General features: G+C 56.2%; 2 protein-coding genes across 8 annotated transcripts in view; both read right to left on the bottom strand.

Annotated features, from left to right (window-relative positions):
• The window catches only part of KIAA0513 (KIAA0513 ortholog), a 47,562-nt gene extending 39,795 nt beyond the window's left edge, over window positions 1-7,767 (bottom strand). The window contains exons 1-2 of one of the 5 annotated variants that reach the window (XM_090062488.1): window positions 7,632-7,767; window positions 6,056-6,172 (exon numbers count right to left, since the gene is read on the bottom strand). The gene's annotated coding sequence lies outside the window, so the exon portion shown is untranslated. Of the gene's footprint in view, window positions 1-635; window positions 1,122-2,151; window positions 2,263-2,340; window positions 2,438-6,055; window positions 6,173-7,631 lie in introns of those variants that run through there. The other 4 variants (XM_090062491.1, XM_090062493.1, XM_090062489.1 and 1 more) reach the window with 4 other exon arrangements.
• Window positions 7,768-17,384: 9,617 nt separating this feature from the next.
• FBXO31 (F-box protein 31) overlaps window positions 17,385-24,123 on the bottom strand; it is a 29,041-nt gene continuing 22,302 nt past the window's right edge. For all 3 annotated transcript variants that reach the window (XM_090062719.1, XM_090062720.1, XM_090062721.1), the window contains one exon: window positions 17,385-23,469. In XM_090062719.1, coding sequence (XP_089918845.1) covers window positions 23,247-23,469 — 223 coding nt within the window. In that variant the 3' untranslated portion in view covers window positions 17,385-23,246. The remainder of the gene's footprint in view (window positions 23,470-24,123) is intronic.

The raw sequence follows: 24,123 nt of genomic DNA, 5'->3' as shown, positions 1-24,123 counted from the left end.
AGTGACAGCGCGGCACGGCTCCAAGATGAGGCCGGATCCAAGCCCGCTTTCCGCAGCCAAGTTCACATCTTCTGACGCCGGTTCGGAGAGGCAGAGAGGAGGAAGGGCTGAATGGGGAACGCGGCCAGATGCACCGGAGGGGATCTGCTCAGCCCCTCTTTCAGGGACGTTAGCAAAGCATCGGCATTTACCATCTCTCGGCCCCTAACGCTGCAATCTGGCCTGGGCCCGGCTTGACCATCTGCCCCGGCTTGGGTGGGCAGCAGTGGTCCACAGGTGCCAATCCATAGCACGGCGACTACACAGCAACATGACCTCGCTAGGTAGCCAAGGCAGAGCAGAGACATGCTTGGACAGGGTAAACCTCTGCAACGCAGGGCAAAGCTACCCCTTGGCAGTGCATCATGAATTTGCTCCCCTACTCAGTGGTATTTCAGGGAGCCATCTGCCCCTCCAGATCCCCCCTCAAAGCTCGTGGTGGGATCTGGAGGGAAATAAAGATGGCTCCAGAGGCAGCCAGCTGGGGAGAGCCGGCCATGGGCCTGCCCCTCGCAACAAGGATTTTAATCCAGGGTGAACCGCTCCATCATACTCCGGTCATGTGTCAGCTGCAAATTCGTGCACATGATGCAAACCTGGGAAGCCAATGCAGGCGAGCGTCTCGGGGCAGGATTTGGCCCAGGGTGGCCGTCTCCACGCGGCGCTGAGCGCAGACACGTCGCCGCAGGGCACCCGGGCCCTCGCCGAGCAGCACCTCCAAGTACTCACTGCGCAGAAAGCAATTTCCTCGGATTTCCTTTCGAAGCCAAAGCTGCTGATGATTCAAGCCCCTTTCCCCCCAAGTGCTTTAGCCTGGGAAACGGGCTGGGATTTGCCGGGAAAGGAGATCGACGGTTTCTTCCGACTTAGAAATAAAAAACCTCAGCAATGCCCCCCTCGAGACGCAGAGGAAAAGCCCCGACCGTCAGAACAATGGGTTTTGTCTCCGTCCCGGCATCACCAATTGCCAGCTCTGCCCTGCCCGGATCAGGTCCTTCCTGCTCCTGACCAGCCAGTATGAAAACCCCGCGGCAAAGGTTATTACGCTGCCATTCAAGACAGGAGATCTGTTAAAAATCAAAGCCTGCCATTATTCTGGCTTCTCCTTTCTCTCCCTCCTAATCCATTCTGGGTGGAATTAAGTCCCTCAGCAAATGCTCCTATTTACTCGGTGGTCATTGTGAGGTCTGGGAAAATCCCTTCTCTTCCTTGTTTCTCTCTGAAGATAGCAGCACTTCCTTATTGCTGAGACATTCATTAATCTCGTAGCATGCTGGAAGGCATTACAGGAATGCAAGGCATAAAATACAACTTTTTTTTCTTGTGCAATTTCCCAGTTGGGCGAATAAAAGGGATCATCTCTGAGCAGAAGATTTCTAGATTTTTGCATTTCTTTTTGTCCAACACGGCAACCAAACACATCCCCGAGGCATTGCTACCGGCTTTCAACGCTGTGGATGATGCGCCGTTGCAGTAGGCTGGGTCACACCACAGCAGGGCTTCACTGGGCTTTGAAAGGCACTGGGACATACAGATTAGGGAAGGTTTTGGTGGCAAAGACATATAAACTCTGCCAGCACTTGGAGTCAACTTCTCATAGATACACGGCTCCGAGATTGGAAGAAAGACACTTGCTGGGTCCCCCCTCTCCCCCGCCACGCTGTCTCAGGAGGGCAGGGTGCTTCGGCCGCCAAATGCACCCAGCTGGTGCACTCCCCCCACCAGCAAACCATTCCCACCGCCCATCCACTTTGCCCCACGTCTAGACTAGTTTTAAGATGCGCCAAGCAGAGGAGCGCCGGGGTCCTCAGGAGATTGCCCCCCAGGTCGCTGACCATTCCCCCCCCACCTCTTCCACGCTGGTCTTGGGAATCGCGGCCCCATCCAAACACAACTATCAAACCATGTCACCAAATGGTTTCAGCCTGACAAAGCCACAAACTATGTGCCAGCCCCATTTCCCCACCCGCTGAGCTGCAACGTGATTTCGCAGGCAGCCGCAGGCGCGCCGCGTGGACTGTCTGTTGGGCGCCGGTGACTACGTCGCATGCACCCAGGTTTCCGTGTCCAGCCACCCCCTTCCTCCCCCCCAAAACCTCCTGTAATACATACGGAGCTGCAGAGAGCTGGCTCCCGGACCCGAGCTTGTGCATCCGCAGCAACTTCTTTGCAGAGGGAAAGAGCTTTTGCTGCTCCCCGCGGTTTATGGCTGCTCTGAACAGCTGTCCTGCCGCATGCATTAAAAGATCAGCAAGTGACTCATCAGCCTGAATCAGGCTCGGATGAACGTGCTATATTTACCCTCAGCCCCAGCGCAATCTGCAGAGAGCAAAAACGAGCCTCAGCAAGCGGAAAACAGCAAAACCCGTGCACCAGACATCCCGGGGAAGGAGCTCCATCTTGCCGAGATGTCCAGCCGGACACGTGAACGCACGGATTTCAAGCTGTCGAGTGTCATCGTCACGTGCGGTGTTTACCCTACAAATCAGACCACACGGGTCCGTTTAGTCATTTTGATTATTTTTTTTCCTGGAGACAATGGTGCAACCCTCTGTAGTCTGCATCGACGGGCTGCCCACATCCCAGGCAATACGGGGCCCTTTCCAGAGCGCAAGGCCACCTGCCCAGTCTCGACAGAGGCAGAAGGGCATGGACCCCACAGATAAGGGCTGAGCATGCTTTGGAAAGCAGCAATAGTAATGCACGGGCAAATAAAGCACTCCTTGCATGCTAACTGCCTCCCCAAGAAATAAGGGGTTTCCATTCAGGTGACAGCAGGGGCAGTCGGTGGAGCAGGGGCAATAACACGCAACACCCTTGGTTTTCCTCCTGGTGTTTTGGGCACCTGGGAAGGGCACATGCAGCACATGAGCCAGAACAAGGCTTAACAGCAGCATCTAAGTGGCAATGCCGTGAGCCCTTGTGTGACAAGGGACTATGTTTAATGGGGGCTCCTAGTCCTCACCTGGGAACGCTTCAGGAAGCACTGGAAGATGCTCCGGAAAAGAATAAAAGCCTGGGAGGAGCGGGGCAGATCTGCACGGAGACAGCACGCCGGGGGTGTCATTCCTTCTCTACTGCCAGAACAACGATGCTTGGGGCGGCTGCAAAAGCGCGTGCACGTAGCGGCGAACCTGGCGTCCAGGTAAATGCAACGGCAGAGGGATTCGGAAGCTGGGAAGAAACCGCCGGCGGGTTTCTATAAAGCAGTCGAAGGAATAGCAGCAGGTCCTTCGCAAGGATCAGCTCTGCTCTGGAAGCGTGCGACGGGGCAAACACGCAATGAAATGGCAGGGAAAAAAGGAGCCCGTTTAAAAACTTTGACAGCTGAGGAGACCACCTGTCAGGCAGGCAGCGGGGAAGGACGTGAGCAGCTAAGCCTGGGCACGATCAACCTCGCGGCCAAGCGTGAGATAGCGCAGAAAGGTTGCATTGGCGAGCGACAATTTAGCCTTATCTTTATTGCTGCCGAAATAAGACGGGTCTTACTCTGCTGGTTACAAAGACATTAAACAATGACCCCAGATGCTGGATCTTTCCAGCTGCCAGAAAGGATACTGCATGGCCTCGTCCACCATTATACAGACCTGCCTCTCTGGGGTACCGGGAGGCTTAATTAAGGCTTGTAGCAGTCCTTGAACGAAGGACGATCTGGCGTGTATTGGAGCTGGGCTATGCATGGAGCTATTCCAGTGTTACCTTTTACATTCACACTGCTCCTTAATCCAAATTAAGCTGCAAGCGAGACCGTATTCATCGCTGAATTTTGGCCAGGCAGGAGAACATGGCCAAGGACAGCAGCTTTTCCATGGCTCTTCAGCAGGAACCGTAGCAGGAGCTTCGAGTTCACCATTTCTCACGCAGTGGCTGACAGCCCCAAGGGGAAAGAGGGGGTCACAAAAAGCAACAGGGGCATCGTGGCCCTAAGGGATTTTATTACGTGGCAAAGCAAACAAGCATCCATTCCCTGCCTCTCCAGACCCACCGGGGTCAAATATTCCCAGTTAACCTTTGAAAAACCACCCAAAAATACGTCAGGTACCCAAGTTGTACCCATATTAGTCTAGAGGAAAAAGCAATCACGGCTCATGCCAGAGGTGATGTCTTTTATCAGACCCCAAAAAATCTTTTCATTGCAAGCTTTTGGGCACAAACACCTTTTATCAGGGCTGATGAAGGGTGTTTGTGCCCAAAAGCTTGCAATTAACAAATATATATATATATTTTTTTGCAAAAATCTAGTTGGTCTAATAAAAGATACCACCTCTATCACGGTTCCCGATTCCAGAAATAAGTGGCAGTGGTTTATCGTCCATGCGCTTTGTACTTTGACTGTGCCAAAGGATCACAATCATTTTTTCTTTGCTTCAACTATAGTCACCCACCTAAAAACCTTGCGGCACCGTCTTCCAACCTACCGCATCGATGGTTTTCCAAATGCAACAGCCACGGTGCTAATCTCTACAGACATAAAAGCAGAGAGAGAAATCCACCCACGTGCACTCATCACATCCGAAAGACACCAGCCTTTGCATTGTCCTCTCACGCTATGAGACCGAAACAAGAGGTAAGATGCAGGCCGCTCCATTCAGCGAGCACCTGGGATTCGCTGCGGCTCACAGTGTCTACAACGGTAAGGAAAAAACACGCGCACAAATTAAGATCTGCTTGAATTGCACGGCACACTACATAAATATTTAGGCAGGAGCATTTAATTTATAACTGCTGTAAGCAAGCGGCCCAGACTGGAAGGAAGGGTGGGGGGAAAAAAGGCCTTCTCCAGCTACAAATAGGATGACATTTCTTGAAGCAATTAAGCAAGTGATTTTGGCGGGTTGGATTCTATATTTACTTGAACAACGCAAGCCGGGAAAGTCAGACTTCACACCAACAGGCGACGCTGCTTTTTAGAAGCGCTCATGCCCTACTTGTGCACCGCGCTTCCCGAGAGCGCCTCACACACCAGAAGCACCTCTAATTTTATCAAGGTGGAAAGACACCTGGTGACTGGCCCAAGGCTATTGCATGAGTCAGTGGCGGAGCTGGAACGAGAGCCTGGATCTCGTGCTCTCCAGCCGCAAGCCCGTCCCCCTGACTTCGGCAAGCGGACGCGGGGGTTCAAATCGTGTCGAGTTCACAGCGCTTGTATAAAACAGGTGTTGGTGGGTTTTAGCCTGGCCGCAGGGGTCACGAGCAGGAAGGTACGAGCTCCCAGGGTGTGCATTTAGGGCGAAAGATCCCAAGGGAAGCGATGAAGAGCGGAGGAAGAGATGCAGGGAGGCACTGAGGGGCACAGGAAAGGTCGTGTGATAGCGCGGCCCATCGCCATTATAACACAACACACATTTTTCTCCAGTTAAAGAGAAACTAGAAGCCTAACTAATACGCTAGGGCCTAGCGCTCCATTATTCAGCACTATTCAGCTGAAGAGTCGAGCAAAGTCCGCTCGCTTGCTAAATTAAATTTAAAAAAACAACAACCCACGAATTAGGCTAAAAATAGTCAAAAGATCTCATCTCATTAGTCCTGGAGTCATTACTGTTCAAGGTCTTAGATTCACAAAACAAAACTCAGCCGTCTTGCCCATGCTTCACTGTCAGTCACTCCTACACCCGCGCTCACAGTACCCCTCGATCGATGGGCCAAAGCCATTCGACATAATCGAGACTTCTTCCTCCGCTGCAGGTTTTGTCTGCGCTATCCTGCACCTCCGAGCCCAGGGGTGTGCAAAATGCAGCCCACAGGCCAGATGCCACTCTATCTGGCCTGCGGAGCCCCTAAAAAATTTAGAAAATGAATATTTAGCTGCCCCAGGCTGCCTGTCATGTGGCCTTGATGGCTTGCCAAAACCCAGTCAGTGGCCCTCCGCCCGAAATAATCGCCTGCCCCGTCCGAGCCGGTCTCTGGGCAGCGCAGCATCTTTACGCTTGCAAGCGTGACCCAAATGCATCTGGCTGCCGGCACAACCCCGTCCTCCATTCGCCGGCAGGCTTTGAAGTACGAGAGACTCGCTCACCTGTAGCTCGCGGGGGGCTCGCGCTCCCCAACGGGCCCGCCCGAGAGCAGAAGTGCAGGGAGGCTCGCCTTCCCGAGACGGTTTCTGCAAGCGTTTCCTGCTGCGCCAGGAAGCAGCCTGAATAATTGAAATGACAACTGTCAGAAGAAGAGAGGAACAAAAGGAGCCCGTGAGGCGCCCGCTTGAGGCTTCTTTCTCTGCTCTTCGCTGCCGCCGGCGCGCGCTCAAGCTACTCAGAGGCCACGGAGGGTTATTATAAGACACCGCTCGAGCTCCCCAGCCGGCAGACAGCGCGGCTCGACCCCTTCGCACAAGACGGGGTGCTCGCCTGGAGCTTGGAAGCCTACAGACGTCTTGCGCACTCTGCAACCTGCCGCTCTGTGCCTCAGTTTCCACAACTCTAAAATGGGCACCCCGTCTCGTCACACACCCCTGTCTGCGGCCACCTCTTGGGGCTCCTTGCCTTAGACAAAGCCCTCTGGGTTTTGTTCGGTGACTGTACAGCTCCAGAGACAGGGGGGTCTCCTTTAGCCTCCCAAGCACCCCAGTAGAGAAAAAGCCAGTGACGGCAATACCCACGCTAAGCCCCTGCTGCCGACAGCTCAAAGATTGTGGCACGCAGGCAGTTTCCAGGGCTTGTCTACCTCCGTTCTCCCTGCTTCCCCAGGAAGGCAAGGCTCCTAGGTCGCGGCCTCCTCTCATGCACCCACCTCCGGCCCAGGGTTGCATTTCCCGAGGGCCGTGCAATGCTTTGGTCCCGTGGAGGGCAGGGGAAGGGCACGCTTCTGCAGACAGGCGCCAAAGGCCAGGTCATGCCCAGGGCTCCAGAGTTGCAAGGTGCACCCCGGTCCCGCGGCTCCGGGAACAGGTGGTAAACGCCCAGCCCGGTCCCCAGCCTGCCCCTTGCACGGCTGCTCGCAGAACCCGGGGCCTCCACATCCCTGTCCCCCCGTGTCCTTTCCTACCTCCAGCACCCAGCAGCCTGCAAAAAGGGAAGCGTGGGTCCCCCAGGTCCACCTGGGCTTAGAAACAGATTGGGGAGGCGGGGAAACAGCCCCCGAAACCACATGCAACGGTTCAAAAGGCACCGAGCGGTCCAGAAGCGCTGCACAGAGCGCGCCCCACGCTCCGCTCCAGTCCTCGCCCTGCGTTTACTCTGCAGCCCGGCTCAGCGCGCCCGGCTCCTGGGAAAGGCAGCAAGCAAGCAGCAGCTGGGCATTGAACAGCCTGGTTACTAGGCTGGGATCCGAGCCAGTATAAAATAGCAGGGATGCTCTTCCCCACAGCCCCGCGAGCAGCTAACGCCAGCCCCCGCACCCTGTCAGGACCACGAGCGCGATTGGGAGTCGCGCCCTGTCCCTGCACGGCGATGGGGGTGCCCCTGAGAAGCAGCTCGTGCAAAATTAACCCGTCCTTCAATACCGTGCCAAGACGGCCAGAAAAACCCCGCGCCTCCAGGGCTGCAGGCTGCGGGAAGAGGCCGCGGATCCGGATCACGGGCTTGCAAGCATGCCTCTGATGAGTGCCACGTGGCAGCCCTCCCACAGCCCAGCTGGGTACAGAGAGGCCTGCTCACCTTGCAGCTTTACAGCTCCGGGGCAAGCAAGCCCGGCCTCAGCGCAGACCCGACGCCCCTGCCCCTCGGCGGATACCGGGCGCGGCCTGAGCCAGACGTTGCTGGCACCAGAGCCCCGATTGCCATTGCTACCTCGCACGGCCCGGAAAGTGAATCACGCAGGGCGGAGGCGGAGGTGGGGCCGCGGGAGGGAGGCTCGCCCTGGCCCTCTGCCCTGGGCACTGCACAGGTGCAAAGGCGCGCACGCTCCGGCCTGCCAAGAGAGCTGGAAAGTCCTGTCGTTTGGTTCAAAGCCTGTGCTGAGAGGCCAGAGGGAGCAGCGAGGGGTGGGGAGCAAACAACCGGCTCTGCGTGTCCCCTGGCACCGGTGCAGGAGCCAGCTTGGCACGGCGACGGACACTGCACAGCACGTACCGGTCGCTCCGGCCCGGGGGTTTCTCGCCTCCTTTTCCCCGCGCCCTGGGGCTGAGCCGGGTGGCACTCCCTCCTGCCTGGCGTTTGCACAGGCCACGGGCGCGGGGGGGCGGCACCGACAGCGTCCCACGCCGCAACGCCCAGCCTCCCCTTCCCAAGTCGCACAAAGCCGCTTCCTAAAATCGACCCGGCTGCAGGGGCTCAGCATCCCCCAGAGGATGCCGCCTAGGCCGCAGCGGCCCATAAGACGGGCCGCGGTAGCCTCAGGTCAGAGGTTAACGAGACGCCGTTGGGTTTTATTAGATACCTTCTATATTATTCTATTATCTGGGTCGTTTGATGCCGGCCGGGCGTATAGCACGCTGACACGGGTGGCGGCGTGGTCTCGTGGTCTGCACGCGTGATGTGTTTCAACGGTGATTGGAAATTAGTCCCCCCCCCACGCCCAGCTTGGAAGCACGAGGGGGAAGGGGGCTGCCTCGGGACATCCATGCCACAGGCCACCGAGAGGCCTGCTTTGCCTGGGGAGGGCCCAGCCCCAAATATCAGCTCCTGTTTGAAGCACAGCCCCTGCCTGAGGAAGGCAACCGAGCCCGGATCCAAAAAAGCTCCCACCAGCGCAGCACCCACGGCTGCTCCCGGGAAAGCCACGCCAGCCGCTAAGGAGGGGGCTCCAACCCGGATGCCTTCCCGGCCCTCGTGCCTTGCTCTTTGCCAGCCTCCTGCTAGACTTCAGCACACTGAAAACCAAGAGTCTCTGCAAAAAACCCCCCCTCCAGTGCCTGCAACCACCCCGTCTCGGCATGCCCCCCGCACACGACCCTTCAACTCCCTGCAGGGAGGTCGCAAAGAGGATGGAGCTGGGCAGACCACAAGGAGCAATGGGCTGCAGCTGCAGCAAGGAAAGCTGAGGCTGGCAACAAAACTTTCCCACCGGGAAGGCGAAGTGCTGGAAAAGGGGGAAAATCTCCATCCTTGGAGGTTTGGAAGACCAAGCCCTGGGGCTGGGGCTGCTTGTAGCAGGGGGGTGGACTGCATGGGGTCTGAATTTTCTGGGATTTTATGATTTTGTGACCTCCCCCCCGCAGCTTGGCATGACCCATGGGTGCTGCAGGACAGGAGCCCGGGGATGCGGAGATGCAGCCTCTCTGGCAAAGCTGGGGCCAGGTGCGGGTCTGCTCCCCCGGCTCAGTCCTGCTGCAGGAGAGCAGGGGGAGAGGGGCCTGGCTTGCAAAGAGGATGGAGCTGGACTTGCGCAGAGGCTGAGAGCCTGGAGACGCGCAGGCGCAGGGCTGGGGCACTTCAGTGCAGCAGGATCTGTTCACCCCAAGGCTAAACTCCTGCAAGGCCGTTTTACATTGGACATAAGGAGGGGAAACCTTCTGTGCTGTCCGCAGTGGAATCGGACTCCTCTCCTAGAAGTGGTGCAAGCACATGCCCTGCGTGCTTTTAAGACCATGCCTATCTTGCTGGGCAGACAAGGTGCTTTGGGTGAATCGGGTCTCTTGTATTAGACCCGCTTAAAGAGCTGGGAGGGAAACACCTTGCAAGGTCCCTTCCAGCCCCGATGTCTACGAGTCACAGATTTCTTAGTCACAAATATACGGGGATCAAGACCAGTCCCCAAACTTCAGAAATGGACTCTCTTTTAAAGGAGAAAAGTGTAGGGAAAGGTGGGTTTCCCTTCCAGGCTGGCAGAGCTCCAGCCCACCAGAGGCTGCTTGGGCCCCCCCTGCCCAGCACCCACCTCCTGCCCCACACACTGGAGGGTTGGGCCCTGGGGTGGGAGGCACTGGGTGAGCACCGGCCATCAATGTTTACAAATGGGTCCTGGTCCAAAAAGGGTTGAGCACCATGGAGCTGGGCTGTTCTCAGTGAGGGCAGATGGCAGGACAAGGAGCAATGGGCTCAAGCTGCAGCAAGGGGAGTTGAGGCTGGATATTAGGACAAGCTCTCTCACTAGCAGGGTGAAGCACTGAAACAGGTCACCCAGTGAGGTGGTGCACTCTCCATCCTTGGAGGTTTTGAAGACCCGGGTAGGCAAAGCTGTGGCTGGGGTGATGTAGTTGGGGCTGGTCCCGCTTGGACCAGGGGCTTGGACTACATGTGACCTCCTGAGGTCTCTCCAACCCGCATTTTCTATTATAGGTTTTGGCCTAACGAGTACATCAGACCAGGAGTTAAGGTGTTTGTACCCACGGCATGGTCATGGGCACACCACCGCGCAGGCTCCCCTGGGCAGCTGCAGGGACCCTCCTTTTATACGGCGATCAAGACCCATTCCCTGCCGCACGCCAGCTGGAAGGTCTCCAGCCGTCCTGTACCAGGGGCTTGTTTCCCATCCAGACCTGGGTGCTCCTGCTCTAGTCTCATCATCTCAGTACTAGACTATCCTATGCCTTGCACAGGCATCTCCCCTCCCATCTTCTGGCAGGATCCTGGCCAGCACGCCACGTTGTATGGAAGGAGTGCGGGCATGGGTCAGGGTTGCTCGTCAGGCCTCAATGCTTTAGCAAAGCCTTTGCATGAGCAGTATGCATCAATCAAGGCTCCAGCGAGGCTGACAGGCAGTGGTGGCATTGAGAGATGGTAGGACCACCCCGTGCCTGCCAGCTCTCGGGGGCAAGCCCCACTATGGGGGCTCTAAGTTTCTCCCCCACACCCAAAAGAGGGGCAGCAAGGGAAAGAAGAGGTGTTTTTGAGCACACAGGTGGGATTTGCAGCTGCTTTGGGAACCTGCAAAAGTCCCCAGAGGCAGGGGAGGGCAGAGGCTGGGAGCCAGGTAGAAAGATGCCCCTGCCCGATGAGTTGATGCTCCACCCCACTTTGCCAAACCTGGATCCACGCCAGGAACCAGGCTGCTGCTGGGAGGGGAAGGCGAGCCTGCCCCTTACACTGCTTCCTCCTCCCCTCCTCTCTCAGCCAGCAGCCATCTCCTTCTTAGCTTGGACCTCCGCCTTTCTACGTCTCGGGCACAGCTAGATGCTAAAAGCGGAGGGCAGAGGGGGACACGACGTGTTGTTCTCAGGCTACAAAGGAACTAGGAGCTTCATGACTACACCCAGGGCCCGGGGCTGTGTGCTTCAGTTTAGGATTGAAGCAAAAACATATATAAACTGCACTGGAAAGAGTGAAAAACAGGCCGCAGGGCCATGAGACAGGAGCCCGAGGTGCAGCTCGTAGGCATCAGAGTTGCCGAAGCAAGGTGAGCTCGAGCGGTGGAACAGCAAGGCCAGTAACAAGGAGAGAGGGTTGTTACCAGGCTTGTCTAACCTCTCCCAACTCAGCAGTGGGTCCAATAAGAGAGCCAGCCTACCAAACTCTTGCCCCTCACCATAGACGATTTTAAAACTCTGTTATTAAAGATCGTTTTCTTCTCTCTTCTCATGGCCAAGGCTTATTTCTCATGCAAGCCTCCAGCCCTCCCTCCCAAGCTCTAGTGACCTGTCAAAAGAGCGCCCCGTGAAGCTTGTTAGGAAGTCAGGCGGTTCGCTCTGCACAGGCAAATAGACACCATGGGATCTTTTCTGCTTTTGCCCTGAGGTCAAAGTCAGCACTGCTTCCAGACAGACAGTGCTGACGGCAAGAGATACCCCACCCCTACTCTGAATCCTGAGCCCAGTCCACTCAGCTCTGGCTTTGATCAATGAATGTGGGTGGGGAGGGCTGAGGCCTGAGAACCGGTGATGAAACAAGTCCAGCTGCATCCCAGGCTCCGTGGGTCTCTTTTGCAGCCTTGCACCTGAGCACCATCTCCTCCACCCCTTTTTTTGTGCATGGCCGCAGAGGTTCGATTTGGCCTTGTCTGCTAGCCTCCAACTCCATCTCGCTGCCTCGAGGCCTTGGATATGTGCAAACAACTGGGTTTCAGGCAGCGAGACAGAAGACGGGTATCAGGGCTTGCGCCGGGGCGCTGCTCACTCACCCTACGCCGGGCAGGAATGGAAACAGGATGGGCCCGGGTACGACTCCAAACACCAGCCCCGTGACAAGCGATGCGTCGTGAGATGCTTTGAACGGCATGGTAATCCAGCACTGGCTCTGATCCAGCATGGCTATTTTTCCCACTGGCACGTTCCCCCGTAGAAAGCACCGCAGTTGCTCTTCACCCCAGGCTACTCCCATGCTGCGGGGCTGTGCACCTGGAAACAAAGCCAATTTGGCACTTCTCTTTTCCCCTCCTGTCCCTAATCAACACGCTCCAAGGTCCCACTCACCAGCAAACCCTGTATTAATTTGTGCTCGAGCCTCAGTGGAGAGGCCAGGCTTCCTGCAGGAGGCAACAGCCAGACCCCACAGAGGAAGCGCGACAACGATCCCTGCTCCCCACGTGGTAGGAAATTGGATTTCGGTGTCATTAGGCAGGAGACTCAGCCCACGCGTCAAGCAGCCGGTTCAAACGCTCGCTGCAACCCACCCCCGATCCCGGGACGTTTGTAATTACCCACTGCAACGCAGGGGATGGAGCCAAATGGCCCAGGACCTGTGGAAGCAGTGACGGATCAGAGATTTACACCCAGCACATGGGTTGAGGGCACTGGAAAGATGCAGGGAAGATGTGTTGCCAGGTCCTGCTCAGGCCTTAAGAGCTGGGGCTGCGAGCAGAGGCGGGCGAATAGATGGAGGCGGTTGGCAAGCTCCTGTCCAGCAGCCGGCTCAAAGCCTCCGTGGCAAGACCCTGCCCCAAAGAGGGCAGCCTTCAAGGCTTACATACCCCCAGCTTGATGGGCATAGCCCTGGTCCCCTCCACGGTGCTCCTCCATACACGGCTACAACCAGAAAGCTGAGCCCTGCTGGGATCAGAGTAGCATAGCCCAGAGCGAGTCACGTGCATGGGAACATACCCACGCTGCATGCTCCCCTGGCAGTCCTCCAGCAGCCTTCCCACAGGCCTTTGCACCTCACTGCAGCCAGCTGCTGGCGTTCCCCAGCCTGCCCTCTGAGGTCACGGTGACCAGATACCACCTCCCTGTTTAAATAATAGAGCATGGTCAGGTGCTGCTTGGTGTCTGGAGCATGCTTTCCTCACTAGCCCGGGCCCTGCCTCCAGCTGCACTGGTGCCGAGATGCTGGACATCGGTGCAGGATCTCTGCTGTCAGAGCATTTCCCCCGCCACGGCCAAGCGGGCTCAGGGATGAAGGATTTGAAGCCACATGCAGGCAAACTGAAGGTAAACGCAGCACCAAACCCAGTGCTCCTGCTACCTGCTCATGCTGCAAAGAGCTGGATGCAATCGCCAGCACCGCCATGGCTGCCAGGCTGCATACACCTGACACCCCGGAGGTCTTTGATCCACCAAACCCTGATCCAGATCCACATGAGCACGCAGGTGGCCGGTCCTGCTTCTACCCTGAAAGCACCCAGCAGGGAACAGGGAGCATCATTATACACGGCACTGCATGACAAAGACAGCTTGTACTTGCTCCTAGTCCCAGAGCAGAAGCCCACGATCTGGAGTGGACGTGACCAAGCCCGAGCCATTTCAAATCCTGGCATCCACGAGCCGTGCAAGCACTGGTTTCTTTCCCAGGCCTCTCCCCCACCTCCTTGATTGAGCCAATGCCCTCCTGCCCTAGCACCAGGCTCCAGTCTCCCTTGCTGCATGCTCAGCTGCATGCCACGGCAATGTTTCCCACCCCCAGAGCCGAGCCTGGCCTGGCTGTGCTGCAAAGCCCTTGCTGCATTTGACCACGTGCAGCTCGAACGTGTACTACACACCAGGCTGCAGCCCCGTGCAGAGCGCAAGCAGGCGGGCACAGCTCTCCTCCAGCGGGCCTCAAGGCTCATTGCAAAAGCACCCACCAAAGGCTTTGTCAAGGCTGCATCGAGGCTTCCCTTTCACACCCCGCAGTAGCAACTGCAAGTGCTTTTGGATGTGTTCGCCCTGGACGGCGCATCCCAGCCATTGTCGGACAGGAGCGGTGCTGCGAAGGCAGCCCCCCATGCCCTGAAAGCCCCTGCACCGCTGCATCCCAGCCTTGGTGAGGCTCTCTTGTGAAGGGCCCAGCACAGCTGTAGTCAGAGGGAGGTTCTCCTCGGCTTCCCGCAAGAGCCACCCTCTGCCTTTCAGCCCCGCAATAAATCGTGCTCCACGGTTGTCCTGCAGTTACTTAGGTCCGGGGTGGGGGGCAACATGCATCCGCGCCACAAATGGCCCACGACAGCTTGGCAAGGGTCCAGCAGTGCAGGGGCAGACAGCAGGACAGCTGATGGGGCAAGGAGCAGAAAGCAGCTAAAAGGGTAGGGAGCATAGGGCCAGGAGCAGACAGCAGAGCAGCCGATGCACAGGCCAGGGAGCAGACAGCAGAGCAGCAGAAGCAGGACAGTAGGGAGGATGCGGAGCAAATCTGCGGCAATCCTAGCCCCTCTGTCCTTCCCACAGGGAGCCACGCTGACGTTCCCCATACGGAAGAGGCGAGCATCCCCCCAAAGTCTCCCAGACCCGAACCTGCGGACAAACCCTGAGGGGGGAACAGCAGGAAGGCGCCATCGATTCATTGGGCCAGTGCATTTGGGGTCCCCATGGGTTAGCAGCGTGCAACTATCGGGGGTTGCGGCCGCTTGCTTGCAGAGAGCGCGCAGGCAGGAGCAGGTTTTGCTGATCTCGGAGCACCACCTGCTGGCCTCCCTTTGCACGAGCCGGCTCCGGCGCCACGAGACCCCACGCTGCATCCAAAGGCGCTCCGGATTTACACCCGCGTGGCAAGCAGAATCTGGTTCTCGTGGGCGGCAAGGCCCTCGAGGGCACGATGCCGACCGACGACATTTCACAGAAGCACGACGGGGGCTGCTGCGGCCCCCTGCTCGACCTGACGCAGATTCGGGTGTCAGCACAGGGCTGACATCGCCCGACGTAGACCAGGCGATGGATCGGACAGGACGCTGTGAGCAGGGCTGATCCTGTCTGAAGCAGGGGGTGGATTAGATGTGACCTCTTCCAGCCCCCTTCTCCAGCTGTAGGATCCTTTACGCCGGTGGTTTGCTGTACGGCTTCTCACACCTCCGGGACCTCCTCGCCGGGGTGAAAGGCTGCGAAGGCCGATGTCCCGATTGCCCGTCACACGTAGAGGGACCATGGGCACATCAGATCTCATGCTCTATTGGTGACCTTCTCAGACAAAGGGAAAAGCCCCCTTTGAATGAAAGACAGAAAGGAGACACTGACCTAGCGGCGTTTTAGAGGGGGCCTGGCTCTTCCAGAGGCAAATCAGCCACGACTCCAGGGGAGCAAACGGAGCTCCTGCGTGGTCCTGCCTTCAGCCCTGGTGCCGCCTCGTGGCCACGCTTCTCCACAAGCAGATAACAAGCAACCCGTTTGCTCTGCTCCCTCTCAGGTGGCGACCCGGGTGGAGCCCACTTGCGACCCCAAACCATGCCGGCGTCAAGCTAGTCCTTGCCCCGAGCAGACCCGGTCCAGGAAGGGTCAGGGCAGATGCGTTAGCTACTGGGGGCTGCAATAACAAGGGCTGCAAGTTAGAAGCCTGCGCAAAGCCAGCGAGGGGCAGATGTGCAGGCGAGGGGTCGATACAGCAGAGCTCACAGGAGGGGCAGAGTCTCCCTGATAGCGAGGCAAACCCATGAGGTGCTGCCGCTCTATCAGGATCCCACAGCAGGGACACCCAGAGGCCACATCTAGTCCCACCCTGTGCCCAAGGCAGGATCCTTCTCATCTAAACCTCCCCACACAAATCCATCCTCTCATCTCTTTGCAGAACTATGCGGTCGACCCCGACACGGCACACGACAGGGTCCCGCTGCCAAAACCTGGATCGCCCACGTTTGACGTTGAACCCTGCGCGTGCCGCACTTCAAAGGCTTCCACCCGGCTACGTCGCCCCGCTCCACGGGCAAGTTACTCCTCAGGAAAGGAAGACGTTTTTAAGTCACAGCAGCAAGGACCAAGCTGGCTCAAGCCTGCCTGGGGCAGAAAGCCAGAGGGAAGGCTGCAGGGCAGAGCTGTCCCGGGTTTGTCCCTGCCCATGGGCATATGTGATGGACTCGGCTGCAGATCCCGACACCCCCACTATAGGGGTCTGGCTCTAGGGGTGTTAGGGAAGCCCTTTTCCAGGGCACGAGGAGGTCAAAGGTCCTACTTCATGTTCCCTCTTTCCCTGGCAGCCTCAGATGGGATGGACCACGAGCCAGGAAAGCAACCCACAAGCCACAGCGAAGCAGCCTGGGGTTTATAGCAATCACCCCCTAGTAGCAAACCCCCAACCCCCAGGTCCCTGCATTGGTGGTACCAGCTCCCACACATGCCAGGGCCTTTTGTCCTGTGGCAACAGCTTGTGATGCATCTGATCACCTAAAATTTCCACCATGCAGGGAAGGAAGTCATAATGCATCGGCTGCCAACCTGAGCTCGTCCACGCAGAAACGTCACGGGCAGGTTGTACCCCCGTTCTCCAGGCTCACGGGGAGGTCGCACATGCTGGCGGGAAGGACCCCGCCTGTATGGGGAGCTTGTGCAGCACTGTCCTGCACCAAGACCTGCCCCGTCCATCTCAGGGGGGCAGTAACAGCCGTCACCGAGCTCAACACCACTCATACCAGGGAGACGTGGCGGAGACAGAGAGTATGGTTTCCTTTTGGTGCCGCAGGGGTTTGGCAGCTGCTTCACTATTGATAGCTTGGGGCAAATAGGTCCACAGGCAAACACTGCACTTCCCTTTAACCTCTTCTTTCAGCCAGCGAAAAGCTAGGCTTAGAGACAGACACAGACGCAAGGAACAGCCACACAACCTTCGTGCAGAGCCGCACTTCGGCAAGGCACGTAGGCAGAGCTTAAGTCTGTGGATGCAGCTTGCAAAAAAAGATCTCCGTTTGGTCCCTGCTGTTTGTATCGTCATGAAAGTATCGTCATGTCTGCTGGATACTCAGAGAGAGACAAAAGTCTGATTGCACGTGTGGGCCACTTGGACAAGGGGCATCGGCTGCAGCTTGATTATCATGTGCTACCCTGGGGCAAGGTAGTGATCCAAATTTTTGCAGAAATCTGAGCATCTTCTTTTCTTCAAAGGAAACCGAACCTGTAATAATGGCCATGCGCACCGGGAACCTAAAATGGCCCAAAGGTTTGGATGCAGCCTTGACATGCCAGGAAAACCAGAGTCCGACTGGCAAGGATGCAGGCGCCTTTGGGAGGCGTTTCAAGACAGTCACCCCCGAAACCCAGCCCCGCTGGGTCAACCGGCACCTAGTCCTTTGTCCCTTATCCGAGCCCAAGTGCAATCCCACCCTCCCACACTGAAGCCCAAATGGTGCCTGGCCTGTTTAAAAGGGTCCAAATATCAAGTGCCACCGAGTTGGGGGGGAAAGAAGCAGGAGCAGAGCGGAGGTCATAAAACGTCCCCATTTTTATTGGCTGAAACCAAAAAAAGGCTCCTTGGGAAACAATGAGCAGGTGCAAAGTAACACAAAGGCATTTACAGTTTCCTTAGTCAGGCCTTGGATGTAGGAGGCAAGGGGAAGGAGGTGTTGGGGGGGGGGGGGAATAAAAAAAAATAAAAATCAACCAATCACCTTTTGCAAACTCAAACCCAATCCCAGCAGAGGCAACCCCTGCCCACCCCCAAGGGCAGTGACCTAGGAAGGATTTCACCTGCTGCAGAGGGATTTCTGGGTTCATTTTTGCAGCTTGAGAGGTTTTTCACACTCAAAAAGGAAGAACCCTGGCAGCGTTCGAGTGATCCGCCTTCCCCCTCGGCGCTCCGGGCATCGAGCACGTCAGGATCACAGCTGCACCCGGGGACGCGGGCAACGTGAGGAAGATGGCATTACTGACACCTCGTGAGCTTCCCCACCCCAAAAGGCCTGGCGGAGACCCCAGATCTACGTGGCATCAAGTAGAATCCGTTCAGGGAAAAAGAGCCAGGCAGGGGTAAGTGGAAGCTGCTTGGGGGAAGGAACAGGCAGCCACAAGGTGCCGACAGCTTTAGTGACATGAACGAATAGAGGATGGGAACGCTTTGCCCTCTGGCAACGAGAGAAGGAACATGCCCCGAGCAGAGACACAGCATCGCCTGCATTTTAATTTAAGAGCCAAAAGCAGCAGCAATCACATAGTGCAGCCCTGCATGCCAGGCTGATCCCATGTCCTGTATGTCACTGCCCCTCCTTCCCATCCCATGGCCACCCAAACCCTCTGGCAGCCCAACATCACACAGACGCACACACCCCATCATCATGTCGCCAGCAAGAGGAGCTTAGTCAACCTGGTTTGGTGCTCAAGCTGGCCCTTACACCAGACTTGGAAATTCAGCTTCAATTAAAAAAAAAAAAAAAAAAAAAAGGAAAAACAAGGAACTTATAGTAACCCTCTGCAAAAGCAAAAGCGGAGCCCATTCTTTTCATTTGCATCATCACAGCAAAACTTATATGTCACAAAAAACTTATATGTCACAACCCCCCTCCTGATGACCTGCCTCCCGGACACCTTGGCCAGAGCTGCAGCAGTGCTGTTCTGATGCCTCAAAATCCAAGAGCAGCGACAAGAGGAGAAAGACTGCAAAAGCTCCCCCAGTACTAACCCCCTCCCACAATCCTGACAGACAGCTGTGAAACCACTGCCCTGATGGGAGAGCCCTAAAGGCATATTTACATCAAACCCCACATGCGCACACACGTGGCTGAAGTCACCTTCAAAGCTTGCCAAAAAGTTGCAACCCAAGCGAGGCTGAGTCTGCCCTCTGAACCCCCTGCACAACTGGCTGTTGAACTTCCTTGCCTGCTTGAAAGAGCCTTGAGCTGGAAGTAAACTCACACTTAGACCGGCCTGTTGCAGCTGTCACTGGATTCAGCGGCATCCCAATTAGATGGCAAAGGTTTCAATTCACTTATGACCCTTTCCTGCTGATAGCGCACTCCCAGACTGCTCCATGGCAGGCTCCTTCTGAGCTTACCACTGACTTTATCCTGCACAAAGAACCTGGCAAAATTTCCCCAAAGAAGTCTGAGTCGAGGAGGAAGCCAGAAGTGATTCAAAACACTAGGCAGACTGTTCCTGTTACTGCAAGGGCACCACACACACACACACATTTAAGAGGTGCCCAGAAGCCCAACTGTGTAGGACACCTTACCCCTTCTGGGCAGTCGTGGAAGAGAGGCAATGCAGCCAACTCAGCAGTGCCCAGCATGCAGCAATGAGCGCTGGCTGGAGAGAACCGGAGGGACATCCAGGACGCTCAGGGCTGTTTCAGAGCAGCGATGCAGCCTCCTGCCTGGGATTCTGGGTGTGGTGCAGGACCTACCCTGTGATGCATGCACACACACTCCACAGATCTGCTGCCATCTCATCCCCCAGATGCACCAAGTTGGTGTGACCCCTGGCAAAGGGGACTGCAGCCCATTGCAAGAGGGGCGCAACCATATATGCTCCTGGAGTTGGATTAAGGGCGAGAGGCCAGCTTCAGAGTTCAGTGTAGGATCACACTTCTTCCTGCCCATGTTGCTGGTGAGCCTGACAGTTGATCAGTCCAGACTCTTAGCATCATTGTGCCACTATTTCCTAAATGGGTCCTTGCAGGTATATTACCTCCTTCTACCCCTAGCTGACAGGGTACTACCAGGGTGCCCAGTGTCACAGCATCATGCCACCCCCTGGCCTGCAGTCACACAGCTGCCTCAACAGCTGGGAAGCAATGGTCAAAGTGAGGAGCTGACTGAGACCCCTGCTTGCTAGGAGCAAAGCTGTTCGGCTGCTGCTGGAGAACCATCGAATAAACACATCGGTGAGACATACAGCTCTCCCCATATGGTTTTCAGTTCTGGGTGGATGGGAACAATCAGCTCCTTTGGACATCAGATGCATCATTTTCCACTCCGCTGTAGACTGATTTTATGCCCACTTCTCCAGCCCTGCTGCTAGATGCAAGGAACCCGTCACAGCCAGTCTCAGGGACACCTGGCCTGCTGGGGGCAAGTGGTGGACTAGCTTCGACTTCACACCCCGAGCATTGAACCCGTGTCCTCCCAAAATTCTCCAATTAGTGACTATGCCGCTGGGTTGGCACAACTAGGCTTGAGGCAGCTGACAGGACATGTGCTGCACTGCTTCGCCTCACAGGGCACGGAAGCAGGAGGTAACCCGACGGCTGCTTCACACGCAGAGGAAGCATGGTGGTGTTGTGGACCCTTTCCATGACTGGCAAGATCTGGCTTCAAGTCATCACTCAACAAAACAAGGTGCATTAATTCTGCCCTGTTTTTATAGTCACATACACACACATGCATGTACACCTATATTCCTAAACCTCTTCCCCCTGTCCTGCCTCAGTCCAGCCCTTGACTTTCCCTTACTCTACTTTTCTTTGATGCTCCCAATGCCTCATCGGTCTCCATACCCTGCCAGCCATCCTGTTCTCACCAGGCTGAAGCTTCTGAAACGCCCCCAGACACCGCAAGTGCAGCTCTGTCCAATTTCAGCATCTAGTCCCCTGGCAGAACAAGGGCTGGCAGCATGGCCTTTCACCAGGACTGGGGCACCCCCACGCTGTGAAGCCCATTCAAGCAACCTGCAAAGAAAAGGAACATCCTAAAAGGCAGGGAGAGCTCTGAAAAGTTGTCACCTTGGTCACACTGCCACTAAAACTGGATGCAGCAACATGCTCTGAGCAAAGGAATCACACTGGCCTGGAAACCAGCCGCTGCCGGGCATACACCAATGTAAGCAACAATGCAGCCTGTGTTCAGTGCACCATGAAAGGCCCCTGCCCTTCTCCTGCCTGGTGCTCTGGGGCAGCAGACTCCGAAACAAGGGGCAGTGTAAGCAGCAGTTGCAACCCAGATCTGCTTTAATAAGTATTGGTGGCTTGTGCACATTCAGCTGACTATGCAGTGTGCGTCATTCGTTTGGCTGCAAGGAGGCTGGCTAACGGGGACAGGACAGAGCACCGGGGAGTCAGGAATCCCTCTGGTGAAGCACCTGTATTGCGCTAAATGCAGGTTGGGTTAAGGGCTGCTGTACAACAACTAAGAGGATTTGGTCACACTAAAGACTGGATCGCTCGTGCGAAGGTTGGGTCCCGGTGGAAGTTCTGCCCATCAGATGGCTGCTGCATTTGCAGATGCCCAGTTAGCCCAGATATTCACACCAGCTCATTTCTCACGTGGGCTCTGGAACATAGGTCTGAGCCTCCTGCCTGCAGGAAAGAGGAAATTCAGAGCCAAGATTGAGGAGCCTGCCTTTTAACCCTACCTCAGCCCACAGCAGCCAGGCAACCAGAGACCAACAAAAAACTTCCTGTCACTAAGGCAAAGTCTTCGTACCGGGATGCCATGCAAGCCAACTCTCCCTTCTGCTGGGAGAAACGTCCACCACACTCAAGGACTGCATTAAACCAGCTTAATTGATAGCTTATTCCTATGAACAGCTACCCCTGCCCTGGCCCAGGGAACATTAAGGTATGTCAGGTTGGGAGGAAGACGTGCCCAGAAGATCTCCCTGATCTGTGCAGCGTTGTGGACTTAGATCCAAGGAGACAATTAACCCTGTGAGTGATGCACCCCACCATGAGCCTGTCCCCAACTCCTCTCACATGGCACGGGATGAGGATGTTAAGGCTGGAGAAGCAGCCGCAGCAAGAACATTAATGTTAGGTGAGGGAGAATACGTTTCCTGTTAATGAAACAGGCCAGGGATCTCATCTCTTGCTTTAATATACCACAAGATCATACATAACCACTTAAGAACACTGTCCATGGAAGGTGGAGGAGAGCCCAGATGGGATACTATAAGGTTTTAAAGGTCCTTATCATCTCCCAAAAGCAGCTTTGGCTGGCAGGTCACCTGATGCACTGCTTGGTTCACGTGGGTCTCTAATGACAGGCATTGACCACAACTGCCTTCCTGGGTCGAGACACAAATCCGGCCACCCCAGCACCCCGTCTCGTGGCGGGAGCTTTTGCAGCTGGTCGGTGCTCCGGGCATCTACCTCTCCTACCCGCACTTCTCAGCAGAGCTCAGCAGCTGCATTCCCGTATTGCTGTGGCCAACAGCCTCCTGTAGCAGAGGCAGACCAGAGTCTGGGAAGGTCAGCAATTGTAGTAGAGGAAAGAAAGCAAGAATCCCAGAGATGGGCAAGCATGAGGCAGAGGCACTGACACCCCTGTACTTGCCGGATCCAAAGAGGAGGGAGCCAATGAGTGGCACCATAAGGAATCACAGCCTCAAGAGATCTCTTAACTACCCTGAGCAGGGAGCAGCGGGAGGGAGGGGGTGGGAAAGGGGCAACTTAAGATACCAGGCAACAGCAGGAAACTCCACATCCCAGCTCTGCCAGCCCTCAAGCATGCACAGGGGAAGTCAGTAGTTCGTGGGGTTGAGGGGTTTCTCCCTAAGCTCTTTTTAAAGGGAGAACTTTAAAAGATCTACTTAAAAAGGAGTTAGAAGTACAGCCTGAACCGGTGCCAAGAGCTGTTCCCAATGCCTGCAACACAGGGAGAGATGATTTCTCCTTCTGACATTGGAAGAGACTGAACTGGAGCAAGGAAGGCGGAGAAAGGATACCTGCACAGCGAACCGCAGCACGAGTCCCTCCCGTGGGGCCGGCGTGAGGGATTCTCAGTGAGGAAAAGCCTGCTGCCATCACCAAGCCGCAGCAGAGCTGGCTTGCTTTGCTATCAAGGCCGTGCACAACAGAGGGAGGCTCCCAGAGGGGAGGACAAACACGAGCCAAGCCCAGACTGCACAATACAGAGCGGGCAGGTGAGGGCTGCACAGGAGGGGTTTTAAGTGATCCAGTCTCCTGTGACCTCGTGCATGGGGAGTTGGGAAAGAGAAGCTGAAGGATGAGCTTGGCTTGAGGAGGACCCTGCTTCCCAGGAGCAGGGCACAGGATTAGCCACCTCTTATTTATGAGGCTCTCCAATGCAGGGCTCCACCTCCCTTCCCTCCAGTCCATTCTCTTTAAGCAAACACGCTCCATTGCTTCCCACTATCCAGGGATACATTACAGACTGACTATCAAGTACTGCCAGGAGGAAGTGGTGGGGGGGGGAATATTTCAGGTCTATTTTAAATAGGGGAAGGGGAGAGTTGGAGGCTCGGGGGGGAGGGGGGTGGAGGCCTTACTGAAAAGTGCATGCTTTCGTTCCGAGGTACCAAGGGCCAGGGGTCCCCGTCCCGTCCCATCCCATCCCATCCCCAGATGGGGAGAGCAGAAGCCTTCACAAGCCCCTCCCGCTCTCCCAGGGGCTGCCCCTCAAGTAGCCAGCGACTGAATGTTCTTGAGCATCTCCTCGAAAGCCTCCTGGGATGGTGCCTCGGCGTTCTGGAAAGCAACCTTGATCCGGCTGTAGAGGCTGAAGGATTTCAGCTCCAGCCAGATGAAGCCAAAGCGGTCATCGTCGAACAGGACGAAGGCCCCCGGCGTCCGCTCGGGACTGGTAAAGCCATGGCCGGCGATGAGCCCCGTGCCGTAGAAGCTGGAGAAAGCAGAGGAGAGAGGAAGGCAAATATTGCAGCTACTAGTGCTCCTGACGTGGGCTTCTACATAGTCCCTGCGGACCAGGGATCTCCAGCCAGCACGTGCTGCTGCCGAGAAAGATCCAGCCATCCCAGAAAGCACCTGGCCACTTGTGTCATGCAATGTGGGGTGGGATGTTTCACCTCCTAACATCGTTACAGGGCATGAACCCACTGCTTCACAAACCTCCATCTTCAAAGAGGCCCCACTGCCACAAATAAGTCGCTGGCCCCTTCCCCTGGACTCAAAGCCTGGCTGCTGTACAAGACAGTGCCAGAAGTCAGGGCGTGGGCGTGTATGCCAGGTCAACTGCCTAATATTTCTGCAGCTAGAGGCAACACCTAGCTGAGGGTGGTGTTCTCACGGCCTCAAGAATCACACCAGACAGGACACTGCTTGGAGGCCTGTGCCTGGCAGGGTCATGCCTGTGGGGACACACTCAAGTAACTATACAATTAAGAGGGAAAGGATGGGCGTAGGTCAGAGAGAGTTCACTGGTGTTCAGTCATGACCTACAGCAACACTGGTTGCAATAAGATCCTGGTGGATTCAAGGAAGGGGAGGGGGCTGAAGGCCAAGGAGACTTGGCCAAGTGTCCTCCACTGGAGGACCC

Source organism: Crocodylus siamensis, chromosome 9 (assembly GCF_052110815.1).
Source record: "Crocodylus siamensis isolate JL-2025a chromosome 9, ASM5211081v1, whole genome shotgun sequence".
Taxonomy (NCBI): domain Eukaryota; kingdom Metazoa; phylum Chordata; order Crocodylia; family Crocodylidae; genus Crocodylus; species Crocodylus siamensis.
The sequence above is the reverse complement of the archived record's forward strand: the minus strand, read 5'-3'. Positions and strand labels throughout refer to the sequence as shown.